A 15,950-nucleotide genomic window follows, 5' to 3' on the forward strand; every position below is an offset into this window, starting at 1 on the left:
CCATTCCTTGTGCCTTTGCACAAGCTCCTCTGTCCCCCACCCTGTCCTCCTCTCCATGGTGACCATGTCCTTACCTCCAAACCTCTTAGAATCCTTCCTGTGGTGGTTCAAGTGCTTCCTCGTAAGGAGGCAACTTTGAAACCAAGAACAGCTCCCTGAGCTTCAGTTTCCCTAAATTTGTTTGGAAAGACTTGGAGTTAGAAAGACTTGATTTCAAGACTGGGGATCTTGGGCAGGTCAACTACTTCTTGGTACTCAAGCCAACTCTTGAAGACTTTGGGTGCAGAGAAGGTTTAAGAGGTGTTTCTGCACCCAGGAATTCTCTACTCCAATGAAACCATAGGCTTAGCCCCTTTCCCTATTCTGATAAACCTGAGGGTGCTGGTTTCTCTCCTTCTTTGCATTAGGGTGCCTATCCTGCTCTTTTTAGTTGAGAATCTAAGCTCCCAGAGCCTAGTGCAGCACATCATACAATAAATTATTCTTGGTCTCAATTAAGAACAGGGGCTATTTAAAAAAAATGTTTTTTATTTATTTAAGGCAATGGGGTCTGAGTGACTTACTTGCCCAAGGTCACATAGTTAGGCAATTATTAAGTGTCTGAGGTCAAATTTAAACTCAGGTCCTCCTGACTCCAGAGCTGGTGCTCTATGCTCTGTGCCACCTGGTTGCCCCCTGGGGCTATTTTTCATCTTGTCTTTGTTTCCCCTCTCCCTCATCCCCAGCTCTGTGTTTTATCTGTTATTCCGTTGCATCAGTCACATCTGACTCTTTCATGGCTCTATTTGGGGTTTTCTTGACAGAGATAATGGAGTGGTTTGCCATTTCCTTCTCCAGATGAGGAAACTGAGGCAAACAAGGTGAAGTGACTTGCCAGGGTCACAGAGCTAGTGTCTGAGGCTGGATTTGACCTCAGGACATTGAATCTTTGCCTTCACTACCTAGCTATTCATATCTTGACCATATTAGGTGCTTAATAAAAGATTGATGTTTGTTAAAACTGGCTTGTATCATGTAGCATTTTGTCACTCTTCAGGTGTGGGTTGCTCAGAAACCATGAACAGTATACTTGACTAAGTGAGGTTGAAGAAACCCCCAAGTCAGATATTATTCAGAGACTAATTTGCTTAGAGACAGAACTTGCTTTTCATTGTATGACTATAACACTTGGGAATCAGGAAGACTTGAGTTCAAATCCAACCTCAAACACTTAATAGCTGGGTGACCCTGGGCAAATCACTTAACTGTGCTTGCCTCAATTTCCTCATCTGTCAAATGTTGGAGAAGAAAATGGCAAACCACTCCAGTATCTCTGCCAGGAAAACCCCAATAGGGTCACAGAGAATGGGGACAAGATGGAACAATAAAGAGGTAGAACACCAGACGTGTAGCAGTCAAGAATACCTGGGTTCACATTCGGATTAGCTACGTGACTGGTCATTTCATTTCTCTTGCCTCCATGTAAGATGAAGGTTTTGGCTTCAATAACCTCTAAAGTCATTTCTGATTTAGAATCTATTATCTTACGATCATTTACAGAAGATAAGATCGTTGAGGACAGGAATTGTTCATTTTTGTCTTTGTATCTCCTGCAACTAAAATAAAGTAGATGATTAATCAATGTTTATCGATGGACTGGGCTCTCCCCTCCTCCTCCTCCTCACTCCAGGGCAACTCTGGGGCACCCTTTTTATCTGCAGGAAAAGGAAGTTAAGAGCCCAGGCCAAATAGTTCCTCTTTGTTCAGGAGAAGAGATTTCTTTTTATGAATGCTCATTTGTAGGTAGGCAAACAGGTGGGTCCTATAGTGCCATTCATCACTACATGCCCTACAAGCTTTGTTTGTCATAGAGGTTCCTAAAGGTTATAATAATAAGTGACAGTTATCTCCAAATAATCTAACAAAGGGAGTGTGACTCACAGGTTATCTAATTGGTTCAACTAGCTGACTGGGATCAGTCACAGGAAGGCAAGGCTGTGGTTGGGAGCTGTGGTTCCTACCAGTCCAAGTCATCCACGGCCACCCTCATGTCTTTCAGGACATTCCTCTTCTACAAGGGCTGCACTGTGCTGGATGAGGCTTTGTGCAGGTCATCAGTCTTCAACGAGCTCCTATTTACACTGTTCATTTTCTTCTTTGTACAGAACTGTGTGTGCGTATTGTTTCCTCCACTAGAATGGAAGCCCCTTGAGGGCAGGGGCTGTTTTTTTGCTTTTCTTTGCATCCCCACCTTGCCTGTGACATTGTTGTTCAGTTGCATCCAATTCTTTTTTGACCACATATGGGGTTTCTATGGCAAAGGCACTGCAGTGGGTTGCCATTCCCTTCTCCAGTGGATTAGGGCAAACAGAGGTTAAATGGCTTGTCCAGGACCATACAACTAGGGTGTCGGAAGTTGGATTAGAACTTAGGTCTTTGTGACTCCAAGAGCTGCCTTTGTCCCAGTGAGTGCTTAATTAAGGCTTATTGAGTAACTCATTGATTGATTGTTTGATTTGGGAGACGGAGGGACAAAGAAGAATCAAAAATTATTCCAAGATTTTTTAAGTCTGGAGGAACATTAGAAGTTTTGCTTGCAATGACTATAGGGTCACTGGGAAATAGAACAACTGTCAGGATGGGAAGAAGAGGCTAGCGAGTGAAGGAATTCCTTGGATATATGTGTTTCAGGAAGGAAGGGAATCTATCTGAATGTGGCATCTTATAACTTCCAGATCATGGAACTTTCATAGGAACACTTAGTTCATAGTTTTGGGGGAGACAATTCCCCGCCTTCTTCAATCCCCAAAAGATGTGAGCTCCTTCTTATATCTGCCTTGGCTCTAGAATTATTATAGTTACATAATTATTAGTGGAAGGAGCCAGAATGGAAATCAGAGGATCGACTAGCTTATCCCCAGGATGTCTGTCACCAACTCACTCCAGGGTCCTCACTGGCTATGTCTCAGAATCTCAACTTGCTAGTAAACAGTGAACCAGGTTAGGGAAGCGACTCAAGGAGACTGAGTGAAATTCAAGTGATTTTAACTCCTCTCAGTGCTATGATGACCTTTTTAGTCCAATGAGAATGAGGGATATATGAGAGTAATGGGGTGGGGGTGGGGGCCTTGTGGGGGAAGCAGCCAGAAAAGAAATAAGAGGAGCTCTGTAATTTCCCATCCCCTTTTAATAGTGGTATCCACTTCCCTATGCAGTGCTGATTAGCTAAAGCAGACTTGGAGATTAACTGAGGCCGAGAAAGAAGTTTAGGTTTCAAGGCTGCCACAAAGGTGACAGTTCATCCCTGCAACTCTGGAGGGTGTGCACTCCCACAGCACGGGTTCTGCCTCATTTTAAAAACCTTAGATAGGGTGTCTCCAAAGACCTAGTGAAGATTTAAGTGTTAATAGATTAAAATTGTATTAAGGCTTTTGGGATATCCTGTATAAATGTGAATTACTATGATAAAGCATATTTATGGGATGGGAGCTGGGGGAAAAGATATCCTGAACTTGGTCTAGAGATTTCCTTTTATCTGGTTCTTTCTTTAAACACTTAAGTTCTTCGAGAGAAAGAGAGAGAGAGAGAGAGAGAGAGAGAGAGAGAGAGAGAGAGAGAGAGAGAGAGAGAGAGAGACAGAGAGAGAGAGAGAAAGAGAGAGAGAAGAGAATGAGAGAGCACAAGTAAGTCCTTGGAGAGAGGTAGGTAAAGTTGGGGGGGCTTCCTTTATTCTATTTAGGGTTGATTGGCAATTAATAATGTGGAAAGGAGGGGTCTAGTCTCCTTGAGCTCATCACATTTTTTTTTTTTGCAAGGCAATGTGGTTAAGTGGCTTGCCCAAGGCCACACAGATATGTCATTATTAAGTGTCTGAGGCCGGATTTGAACTCAGGTCCTCCTGACTCCCAGGGCTGGTGCTCTATCCACTGCATCACAATTCTTAAATAGTGAGAAAATAAAAGTGATGTTATGGCCTTAGGTTCTAAGTAATGTAAGACAAACAGAGATGTATAAAAGGATCAAAGCTGAAAGCTCTTACAGGGCTGGTGGTTCTGGGAACTGGGAAAATACAGTGATTGTAGTGAATGATCAGAACTCGGGGAGGAATGCAGAACCCCAGCATCATTAGAGGAGAGTCAGGAACAGTTGTCCACCTTGGGACCACAAATCTCAAATTAGTGACCCTAGAGACCCCATGACTTTGCTGAAATAGGTTTCTACCTGGGAATGAGCCTGAACTCACTTCCCAGCATGCTCGGGCCGCCAGCAGGATGAGGAGTGCAGCGATGAATAAATGAGAAATCAGAGGCTTTGCCAGCCCTGGAGTCAGGCTGCTGCACACTGCAGGAAGGCCGGCTGGCGGTCGAGGGGGAGGTGAGGGAGTCTAAGGAGCTGCCTTGTCGCAGTTCACTGCAGAGATTTTGCTGCATGTGACTGCAGAGTTGTCTGCCGGCAGAACTTTGTTGGTCAGGAGAAGCGCAAAAGGTTGTTCAGAGGTTCAGGCTGGTGAGGGGACCAGGGCAGGGGCACCATCTGCCTCCGGTGACAGCTGGCATCTCCTCTGACCCAGGCTGGGTTAGCAGCTCTGAAGGTGGCCAGTTCTGCTTTGCCTATGAAGGAAGGGTTGGACATCCACCTTCAACTAGCTTGTTTCCATAGTGGGCCCTAACTTATTTTAGAGAAGATGACAGACAGGATTGCATTGTTTCAGATGTCTTTGACATAGAGGCTCCCCTCAAGTGTTGGGACAAAACACTAATTTACCCCAAATGGTTCAGAGACAGAGGAATGAGTGAGGTGGGGGGGTGGTATAGAGGCAGATTTCATCCCTGGGTTTTTCCTTTTGAGCAAGAGATGCTTAGAAGAGAACAAATGGACAAGACTGAACAGTCTCAGCTGAGGATAAATTGCAGGTGTTTTGGCTCAGAAAGGGTAGCGGAGATCAGAATTTCAGGACAGCATCTAATTGGAGTAAAATTGAAATAGAAGTGTCAAAGCAAATGCATCCATTTGTTTTCTATTTTATAACATTCATCAATTTGACCCCCAATTTGACTTTTTCAGAAAGCAAACTAGAAGAATTTGTAGTCCAAAAAGGCCTGGAGTTTGATGCCAAACCCAACTCCTCAGGGCTTGCCACCTATATTCTTTCAGATGGCTAAGTGGATAGAATGATAAGGCGTTGGAGGCAAATTGACTTGGGAAAAGATGAGACATTTGTAAATGAATAAAAGAGAGATTAATTGGTAAGTGGAAATATCAATTATGGGAGAAGGCTGGGAGGAGCAAGGTGAAAGTTGCTCAGCATTTCATTCATGTCTGACTCTTCAGGACCCCATCTGGGGTTTTCTTGGCAAAGACACTGGAGTGGTTTGCTATTTTCTTGAGGCTCCAGCTCATTTGACAGATGAGAAAACTGAGGCAAGAAGGGTAAAGTGAGTTGCCCAAGGGCACACAGCTAGGAAATGTCCAGTTCAGCATCCTGGTCACAGCATCATCTAACTGTCCTGGGTGAAGAGATTATATATATATATATATATACACACATACACACACACACACACACACACACACACACACACACACATATATATGTTTTCCATACATTGTTTATGTGATCCTAGCATAATCTGATGAGTCAGATATATTATTAATTCTCTTTTTTGAGAAGAGAAACCTGGAAACCTGATCTGGGAGGAGGGGGCATGGGTCTTAGGGTCACCCAGTGTTTAAGGTGGGACCCAAATTTAGTTCTTCACTCCAAGTGCAGGAATGCATCTATTGATTCAGTCTGGCTAGATTACCAATTAATCAATAAAAGATGCTGAGAGGGACTGCCTTGGGAACTAAGACTGGAAGGGTCTTCCTGCCTCTACTGTGGTTGCCTTTATGGACCCCCACCCCAGGATAATGACTATAGGGCTTTGGAAGCAAAGTGGACTATAGTGTTGAGCCTTGGAAAGGGAAAGAAGAGGGAAGTGGAGAAAAGAATGGAGGAAAGGAGAGAGGGGTCTAGTGAAGACTGGATCTGAGTGACCTGTAGTCAGGCAGGCTGAAATACATATATGCATGTAATCATGTTATGTTTGCATCTATCTATGTATCTCTTATCCATCCATCAATCCATCTCCTCTTTAATATGGCTCACTAGGTTAGGTTAAGCATGTAGTGAAAAAGTAGGGAGAAATAGGGAGAAGGGTTAGTTAGGTGGTATAGTGAGCTCGGAGTCAGGAAGACCTGAGTTCAAATCTTGCATCAGACACTTGCTAGCTATGTGATCCTAGGTCAATTGGTTCAGTTTCCTCATTCATAAAAAGTAGATTTTAATAGCAACAACTCAAGGATTGTTGTGGGGACGACAATCTATAATCTACTCTGCAAACTATAAAAATGTTATTATCATTAATTTAAACACATTTAAAATAATACCATAGAGTTCATTCAATTCTCAACTACTAAAATGTCTGACTTGGCTAAGGTGAAAAGATCATTCTGGAGAGGGAGCCTCTTTGGCATGTCCACCCCTGAGATACTTCCACAGAGATGGGCAGCATTCTGGTTAATGTATTCACTCTCAGTTCAATTCATGACCCGGCATCTTCTAATATTTTTTATTTTTACTTTTTTGGATCACTTTCACTCCTAAACATAGCACCTCTTCCATCTGAATCAGGAAAGTCGTCCCCTCTGACAAGGAAGGCAGATGCAGTGGGCAGGTAAATGATGGCTCCAGGAGCAGCACTCTTTAGGTGGGTTGTGCCCAGGTAACACTCTTGGCGGGCTCTGTGGCCACACTGCTAAGAGCTTGGGGGGGAGGGAAGTGTTGGGTGATAAGGATGGAAGAGTTTCCAGTGGCCTTTATGACACATAGAAGGTTAAGCCATTGCCACTTACTCTGGCATCTAGCCATGTTTTTGTTGGGAAAACTGGAAGATAGTATGGCAGAAACTGGACCAAGACCCACATCTCACACCTTAAACCAAGATACGGTTGAAATAGGTACAGGATTTAGACTTAAAAGGTGATAAGACAAGTCTATTAGGAGAACAAAGAATAGTTTATCAATCATATCTGGAAAGGGGAGCAGTTTATGATCAAAGAAAGATGGAGAACATTATAAAATGCAAAATGTAAAAGCAGGAGGGGAGTGGGGTCTTTGGAAAGTGTTTGCTGCCCAGTTTGTCTGGAGGCTCCAACCTTGATCATCCTCTGTGGAAGGGCATCCTAGGGGAGCACCACTATCTTTTTCTCCAGCTTCTGTGGTGGGAATAGGAAGTTTCTCATAATTTCATCAAGTTCTTCCAGGGCGAGCTGGGCATGCAGCTTGGCCGCCTCATCTGGCTCAAAACGGACCACGTGCTTCAGCAGGTGGTAAAGGTCCTTCAGGACATCTCTCAGCACCTGTAAGGAGAGGACACACACACATCCATAGAAACATGGTCAGCACAAACCATTCTGATACTATCTTGGCTTCCCCCAGGTCAGTAATGGGTTACCTTCAAGCCCAACAAGCTCTGTGGACCACATTTGCCAATAACTGGATGCTTTTGCTTTACAAAATGGTAAGTGGTAGTCCACATTCCAAGGAGATGTTCAGCTCATGGGGTCTAGGAGGTCCCTGACTTTTACCTAAGAACACCTTCTAAATCACCCACACTCCAATTCTCTTCTCTTGCCCTGGTTGATCTCCTGGTTGCAGGGTCTCTTCCTATTGAGTCTCCCTTGGGAACCAGGAGAAGAGTCCTTAGATATCATCCCTCCTGTTCCTCAAGAAAAGTACTCTGATGTCACATCAAGATAAGGTTTTGGGAAATTTTGGGGAACACTTCCAAGGATACTCCCTCTTCTCTTATACACCCCTCATTCTGGGACCCTAACTTCTAGCAAGAACAGAATACTTAGAGAACCTGTATTAAACTGATTCTGCCTTGCCCCAGTCTCCACTTCTCACTCAAATGATCAAATGAAGCAGCCCCTTAAGAGTTAGGAGGCCAGTCTTTATTTTGTGTTGCCAGGTCTTCTGAGTGTTGTTTCCTACTTGCAGAGCATCCCATAGAAAGAGAAGGTGTGGGGGAGATGGGTATTCTAGATGATTCCTACTGATTCATGGATTAAGATATCGGTGGATGGTCCATGCCCTAAAGTCATTCCTCCCCCATCAGCCTTTTGGCTATTTCCCTCCTTACTGCCATTCTGAGAGTAAGGAATTTTATCTGTGAAAGCGTCCAGGGGCAGCTAGGTGGCACAGTGGATAGAGCACCGGCCCTGGAGTCAGGAGTACCTGAGTTCAAATCCAACCTCAGACACTTAATAATTACCTAGCTGTGTGGCCTTGGGCAAGCCACTTAACACCACTGCCTTGCAAAAACCTAAAAAAAAAAGTGTCCAGAATACTTGAATAAACTGAGGGCCTTTCTCCCTCTATTTACTTAAATTTCACAATTTTTCCAAGGATCCCCCTCCTAGTTTAGATGGAAAGAGGTTAAGAGCCAGGAAAAAAGTAGGGATTGAAAAGAAAAAGAAAAGGAAATGACACAAGTGAAGGGGTACTGAAGCGATAAAGCAGCATCAACCACACTGAACTTTTATTGTTACATGTATATGTGTTATTATAGGTATACACTGGGTCAGCTAAATTGCACAGTGGATAGAGCACCAGGCCTGGAGTCAGGACAAAGACCTGAGTTCAAATGTGTTCTCAGACACACATCAGCTGCATGACCCTGAGCAAGTCATTTCACCTCTGTCTTTCAATTTCCTCCTCTTTAAAATGGGAAGAATGGCCTCCGTCTCCTAGAATTCATACGAGGTTCCGATGAGGTAATAGATATGTAAAGTCACTGGCACATAGTGGGCACTATATAAGCATTGGCTGGTATGAGTTATTCTCTCTCTATGTATATAGATGTGTGTGTATGTATGCATGCATGCATGTAGATGTGCCAAGCAAATGATCAGAGGATTCAATCTGAGAAACATTCCATAAAGGAGCAATAAGCATTTTTTAAAACTAAATATCTTCTGCTTCTTGGCAGACTTTTTTTCTTCTTGCTGATCAGAAGGTAAAGGCATTATGGCAGGGGGGGGAGGGAGACAGAGGGAGACAGAGATGGATATGTTCTCCTCTTTTGCTTTTCCTCTGTCTCAGGTGAATGGAAGAGGAGGGATGCCTGGAAGAGCAGCCTTCCTTAGGCAGCGGAGGCCAAACCCTTACTCTGACAGATTCTATGGCAGGTTGCCTTAGTCCCAGGAGAGTGTTGCTCAGTCGGAGGACACCAGAGCTTCCCTCACCCAACAGGTATAAGGTAAGAATTTGGAAGGAAACCCCTTGTTTCTTACAGAGAACAAGACTCAGGAGATGCTAAACTGTCCACACCATATGTGAAGTATGACAAGAACTATCCCTGCATAGGAGTTACCTGTAAAGGTTATTCCCACCGGCAGCAGGATCTCCTCTTTAGGAACCAAATGTCAAGCACAACTCCTTTTTAATTAAAAACTTAATCCAACTAACTCACCAGCGTGCCCCTCCTCACTGAATCCCTCTAACTCTGGGAATCCCACCGGTCCCAGCACTTCCTCTGGACTCCCCATGGATCAAAGCCCCGCGTCGAGGAGGGATTGTCACCAAATCCCCCAGATCATAGACTGAGCATGGAGAGAGTTCAAAGGTAAAGTTCCACACAGGAGTCTCTGAGGTGGGCAGGATACAGGCAATCCCACCTCGGAAACCTCTCATTAGCAGTTCGGCACACCTGCCTGCTCGCCCCCCTCAGTCCCCCTTCTTGGGGGCAGAGTCGTCTCTCTCGGTTTACAATGGTAGGTGGTGAAAAGGAACCACTCTGCTCTCAGGGAGCCAGTCTGGTTGGGGATATCCTTAGGAAGTAGTCAAATTCTTTGTTTGAGGAACAGCCCGGCAAGGGCACCTTGCCAGAAAAAGTTGACATTTCTTTTCCTCTTCCTGGCACGGACTTGTTGGAGCTGGTAAGAGGGAGGCTGTAGGATAGGGATGGTCACTCGGGCTCATTGTGGAGGAGAGCACCAGGAGGTGCACTCACAATGGCCCTGACAGAAATGAACTTTTGTGCCTCCCTCAAAGAACCTGATCTGGAATATCCTCAAACTGTAAGATGGAGAAAACCAAAAGAAAGAAAATGGCAAATTAAAAGTTATTTTCCAAAGTCAAATCAGATGAGTGTCTCCTATTCTTCTGTTATTATCCTGAGATCAAGTTATACATAATTACAAATGAACATAATCTACAGAGAAGGAGCTAAATTATGTTCAACAGATTTATTCCCCCCCCCATAAATTTTAAGTGGCAAAATGTTTGAATAAAGTATTTTAGAAATATACTCTTTGGATTTAAAATGTGAAATATAAAAACATTAAGGTATCTCCCTATGGCTAAAATCTATCATTAGTGAATTCCTTACTCACATTTCCTTTCCAGACTCCAATTCTGGATTCTTCCTACCAGCTCCCTTCACCAATCTTGGATTGCTGAGCAAAGGCAGAGGTTGTCATATTACAAATGGTTGGAGCCGTTTCAGATTAATATTATCTGGTGTCATCTGGGTCCTCATTGTTAGGAGGCAATCTTTTCACTTTCCCCTGATTGACTTTCTATCCTATTCCCTAGGGTAGCTACTCTTCTAAAGGCACCAACATTATCACCTGTCAGCAGAGGACCTTGTTTCATCTTTCACTGAAAAAACTGAGGTATTTATTCCAAATTCTTGTCTACCTCCTCCTCTGGGCCAATTTTAAAAAATAAGGTGGCCAGCTCCTTCAATCATCCCCTCTTTCTCTAAATTATAAACTTCTACTCAGTCACTCAGTCACTCAGTCCTGCTGCTTACAAATATGCCCAGAAGTTCCCCTTTCTTAAAAAGCCTTCACCTGATGCTACTATCATCTTCCCAAGCTATCATTCTATAGCTCTCCTTCCATTTTTAAATGTTTGGTTTTTTCCAATTACACGAGATAGTTCTCCACATCCATCTTGTTGCAAGCTTCTGAGCTCCACATTTTTCTACCACCCTCACTTCTGTCCCCCTCTCCATGGCAGTGAGCAATCTGATACAGGTTGTACGTGTACAGTCATGTTTAACAGATTTCCAAATGGATGTTTGTCTTTCATTTTTTTTTTTAGGTTTTTGCAAAGCAAATGGGGTTAAGTGGCTTGCCCAAGGCCACACAGCTAAGTGTCTGAGGCCAGATTTGAACTCAGGTCCTCCTGACTCCAGGGCTGGTGCTCTATCCGTTGTGCCACCTAGCCGCCCCTTGTCCTTCGTTCTTAAAGAAGACCATGACATTAGGGAGGTGATGTCATGACAAGCACATGAACTGGATCTGAGTGGGGGGGCGGGGAGCTGTGCTGAGTCCCTGGCCTCACTTTCTCCTCTGGAGCCATCTGGGTCCAGTGGCTAAATATGCCTTGCATTCAGGGTGAGGTGATTTGCTCTGGGTCACACAGCCAGTAAGAGTGAAGTGTCTGAGGTCAGAGTCAAACTCTCTTCCTCCTGATTCCAAGGCCAGTGTTCTATCCACTGAGCCACCTGGGTGGCCCTTATTTCCATATTAGTCATGTTGTGAAAGAAGAATTAAAACTAAAGAGAAAAAAAAGACTATGAGGAAGAAAAAAAAAACATAAAAGAAGGTTTAAAAAGTGTCCATAGTAGGCTTTGCTCTGCATTCAGAGTCCTTAGTTTTTCCTCTGGATGTGGATGGCATTTTCCATCACAAGTCTTTTGGGATTGGGCGTGATCACTAAACTGCTGAGGAGCTGGGTCCACTTGATCTTCTCACAATGTTGCTGTTAATGTTCTCAACTTTTTACAGACAGGCCCCATTTCTCATTTCATGGAAACTTCTCTCTCTAAGGTTACCAATGATTGTGTTCATGCTAAGTCCAAACATCTTTATTCACTCATCCTTCTTAACCTTTCTACAACATTTGTCTATGCTGATTATGCCCTCTTTCTAGTCTTTCCTCCCTGTGATTTCTCAGCACTTTTTTTCTTGTGTTGCTCTCTTCTTTCTTGTGTTGCTCTTTTCTTGTGTTGCTCTTCTCTTATTAATGTGGACGACATTGCACTTTTATCTTTCATATCCTGGCCCTTATGTGTGATGGGATACATCCTGGATCCAGTCCAGTCCTGCCCTCTGCTCTTTCTCTGTCTCTCTCATTTCTAAGTAGCTTCCATGGATTTTATTTTTTTAAGGGTTTTTTTTTGGCAAGGCAATGGGGTTCAGTGACTTGCCCAAGGCCACACAGCTAGGTAATTATTAAGTGAGTGAGCCCGGATTTGAACTCAGGTACTCCTGACTCCAGGGCCCTAGCCGCCCCATGCTTCCATATATTTAACAATCATCTCCACACCATCATTTCTCATCTCTCCAGAGTAACATTCTCTTCTCTCCAGCTCCTGGCTGGACATCCCTAGAAGACCCATAGGCATCTCAAATTCAAGATATCCCATATGCCACAAACTAACTTTCCCCTTAAACACTCCTTCTAGTAACTTCTCTATTTCTAGTGAAGACACCTCTACTCTTCCTGGCTCAGGCTCAAGTTCTAGGCAATTTTTTTCACTCTCATTCCACACTCCCCTCCATCCCAATCCAATCAGTTGCCAAATTTAGTCAGTTATGCTCCCTCAACATCTCTCTTTTCTCTCTGCATCATGACTGCCTCATCACCTCTCATCTGTACTATTTACATTAGCCTCCAAAAAAATCCCCCTGCATCTGGCCTCTCCTCTTTCCAATCCTTTCTCCATAGACATGTCAAATTGATACCTTTTCCACTTTCTCATATTTTAGTTTTTCCAGCTACATGTAAAGATAATTTTCAGCATACATTTTTATAAGATTTTGAGTTCCAATTATTCCCCCCACCTCTCCACTCCCTAAGTCAGCAAGGTTATCCAGGTACAATCATGTTAAACATATTTCCACATCAGTTACACTGTGAAAGAAGAATCAGAACAAAAAAGAAAAACCATGAGAAAGAAAAAACCAAGTAACAAAAAAAGTGAAAATTATATGCCTCAATCTGTATTCAGACTCCATAGTTCTTTCTCTGGACATGGATGACATTTTCCATCATGAGTCTTTTGGAATTGTCTTTGATCACTGTATTGAGGAGAGCTAAATTTATCATAGTTGATCACAAATTGATATCTTTTTTTTAATTAGTGGCAGTTTATTGCCTTATACATATTTAAATATTCCTGGCAACCATGCCAAAGGAATTAAAACATTTTTAGGACACATGTACAACCTTAACATTTCAGAAACAACCAAATAATAAAAATGCAAGAACGATTGTTCATTGCATCATGAATTAAATTCAACAAATGGATGGAAACATCTATTTAATAAATGGGATTACAAAGACCCTTCCCTACCCAGAACGGGAAATAAAAAGCTGCACTCTATGTGTAGGGAGATTGAAGAGTGCACAACTACTGCACAGTCTCAACTTTAAGAAAGAAGAATAAGCAGGATTTAATCAAACATTTATAGGATTCAATGTGATTCACTTTTACAAAATAATTAAAAAGAAAAAAAAGAAAAAAAAATTTCACCAGTCTCGTTTTTATGCTATTTTTCTTGGCGCTTATGCTCTGTACTCTGGCTCCTCTGATGATCCTGTTTGTCCTACTCTGGTCCTTGCTATCACTGTGCTCTCATTTGTGAGAACACTCTACTTCTGCTGTGTTTTCAGGATTTTTTTTTTAGGTTTTTGCAAGGCAAATGGGGTTAAGTGGCTTGCCCAAGGCCACACAGCTAGGTAATTACTAAGTGTCAGAGACTGGATTTGAACCCAGGGACTTCTGACTCCAGGGCTGGTGCTTTATCCACTGTGCCACCTAGCCGCTCCCAGGATTTTTCTTTGTTGGAATTTGTTCTCATTTTCTTGACTTTTCAACACTGTTCTTCCTCAACTATCACTCCTGCTTTGTTTTCTTACTTTCATTTTTATGTTTACTTGCCTTTTCTTTGCTCCAGTTTTGACTGCTGTATTTCTACTTTGGTTCCTACTTCAATGTTTTCTTTCCCTATTTCTATATCAATTATGTTTTTCTCTCTCTCTTTTTTTTTGGAATCTCTTTTTTTCATCCCTGGGCTTCTTGTCATCTTTTGACCTCTTTATGCTTCTCTCTCTCTTTCCTACTTCTCTGCTTTCTTGGTCTTTCCCTCTCTTTTCCTTTTTCATTGCCTCTTTCTTTGTTGTAATCATGGTGTCTTCTCTAGTCTCTATCATTTTCTTTTTCACTATCCCTGTCTCTCCCATCTCCCTTTTTGTCACAATTCCAGCTATGACTTCTGAGTCTTTCCCTGCTCCACCTGCGCTCCAGCCCCCAGATCAGTGCTTCAGGATCCTCTCCTTTCTTCTTCCCTCTCCTGGGCCTCACATTCGAGTTGCTGCTATTCCTCTTCTCTTTCTAATTTTGCCAAAACTAGAAGAACCTTCTTGATGATGGCTTCTACTTCTGGATCTCTTGGACCTTCCTGTTGATCTTGATCATCTGATTTAGTAAGAAAAGACTGAAGGATTTCCCAGCCTCCATATTCAGATGCCTGGCTGATACACCTCTTCAACATCAAGGAAGGAAGGAAGGAAGGATCCAAACCAATGCCAGAGATCTTCTGGAGGCCTTGTGTACATAGAGAATCTGTATGTGATATGAAGGCCAGTTGCAAAGAACTTGGATAACAAGACAAAAATTTGTGGAAACTGTGCCTCCTGTGCCAACACCTTGAATCCCTCTGCTCAATCCTGTCTCTGCTTCTTTTTCTCATTGCTCAACATATATGACCTTGAAGTAGAACTCATCCAACACCTCTTGGTAGGCCTTGAGCGATGTTGATCAGGACCAAAGGGATCAGGTTCATGGTCTTGTTGCCCTCCCAGTGGCAGCACTTTACCCTAGCCTACCCTTGCCTGAGGCGGTAGACTGGCACTGCAATCACTCCTACCACCTCCACTGCCATCACCTCCACACTGCTGCAGTAGCTGGGGTGGCTGCGAGTTTCTGCCTGTCAGCACCGGCTGTTGTTTGCCATGACAAATTGATATTTCTAAAGTGTAATTCTAACCATGTCATTAGAAATTAGCTTTTTGTATCACACACACACACACACACACACACACACACACACACACACACACACACACAAACACCCTATTTGGCATTTAAAGTCCTTCACAACCTGGCTTCAGTCTTTCTTTCTGTTCTGGCTACACATCATTCCCTCTCAGATAGTCCTGACATCCCTTTCCAGGCTACATTCTGGAATTCTTCCACTATGCCTCAGAAATCCTCTTTATCCTGGAAGTTCACTGTTCACTTGCTACTCAGTCATGTCCAACTTTCTGTGACCCTATTTGTAGTTTTCTAGACAGAGATTCTGGGATGATTTGCCATTTCCTTCTGCCTTTGACAGATGAGGAAACGGAGGCGTTTAAGCAGGGTTAAGTGACTTGCCCAGGGTCATACAGCTAATAAGTGTCTGAGGCTAGATTTGAACTCAAGAAAAGGAGTCTTCCTGCTTCTAGGTCTGGCACTCTGTCCACTTCACCACAGCCCTGGAATTAAAACAGGGGAAGTACTTCCTGCCCCTGAAGCCCCTCCCTCTGGATGAACCCCCATTTAAGAAGGGCGCCCAAGTATCTGAGTCTCACACGTCTAGACTTCCTCCAGCATTTAATCCCCTGCTCCCTTTCTTCTTCTGCTTTTCAGTTTCCTTCTATGAACTGTTTTCTGTCATTGGATCCAAGTTCCTTGAGGGCAGTGACAATCTGTTCTGCTAGCGTCCCTGGAACTCAGCCAAGTGCTGGCCCCATGGTCAAGGCTTAAGTGCCTATGGACTGGCTGACCAAGCTCTGATCAAATCGGCCTGCTGGGGTTCCCTGCCCATGACATGCCATCTCTCGCCATCACACCTTTGTAGAGGTT

General features: G+C 43.4%; 1 protein-coding gene and 1 pseudogene across 1 annotated transcript in view; one reads left to right on the plus strand and one right to left on the minus strand.

Moving 5' to 3' along the window:
• Positions 1-5,491: 5,491 nt before the first annotated feature.
• The window catches only part of TANGO6 (transport and golgi organization 6 homolog), a 226,473-nt gene continuing 216,014 nt past the window's right edge, over positions 5,492-15,950 (minus strand). Inside the window, exon 18 of the mRNA XM_074200615.1 lies at positions 5,492-7,380. Coding sequence (XP_074056716.1) covers positions 7,204-7,380 — 177 coding nt within the window. The 3' untranslated portion in view covers positions 5,492-7,203. The remainder of the gene's footprint in view (positions 7,381-15,950) is intronic.
• On the plus strand, positions 6,808-6,897 carry LOC141510770 (U6atac minor spliceosomal RNA; annotated as a pseudogene).

The sequence above is a fragment of the Macrotis lagotis genome, chromosome 1 (assembly GCF_037893015.1).
Source record: "Macrotis lagotis isolate mMagLag1 chromosome 1, bilby.v1.9.chrom.fasta, whole genome shotgun sequence".
Lineage (NCBI taxonomy): Eukaryota > Metazoa > Chordata > Mammalia > Peramelemorphia > Peramelidae > Macrotis > Macrotis lagotis.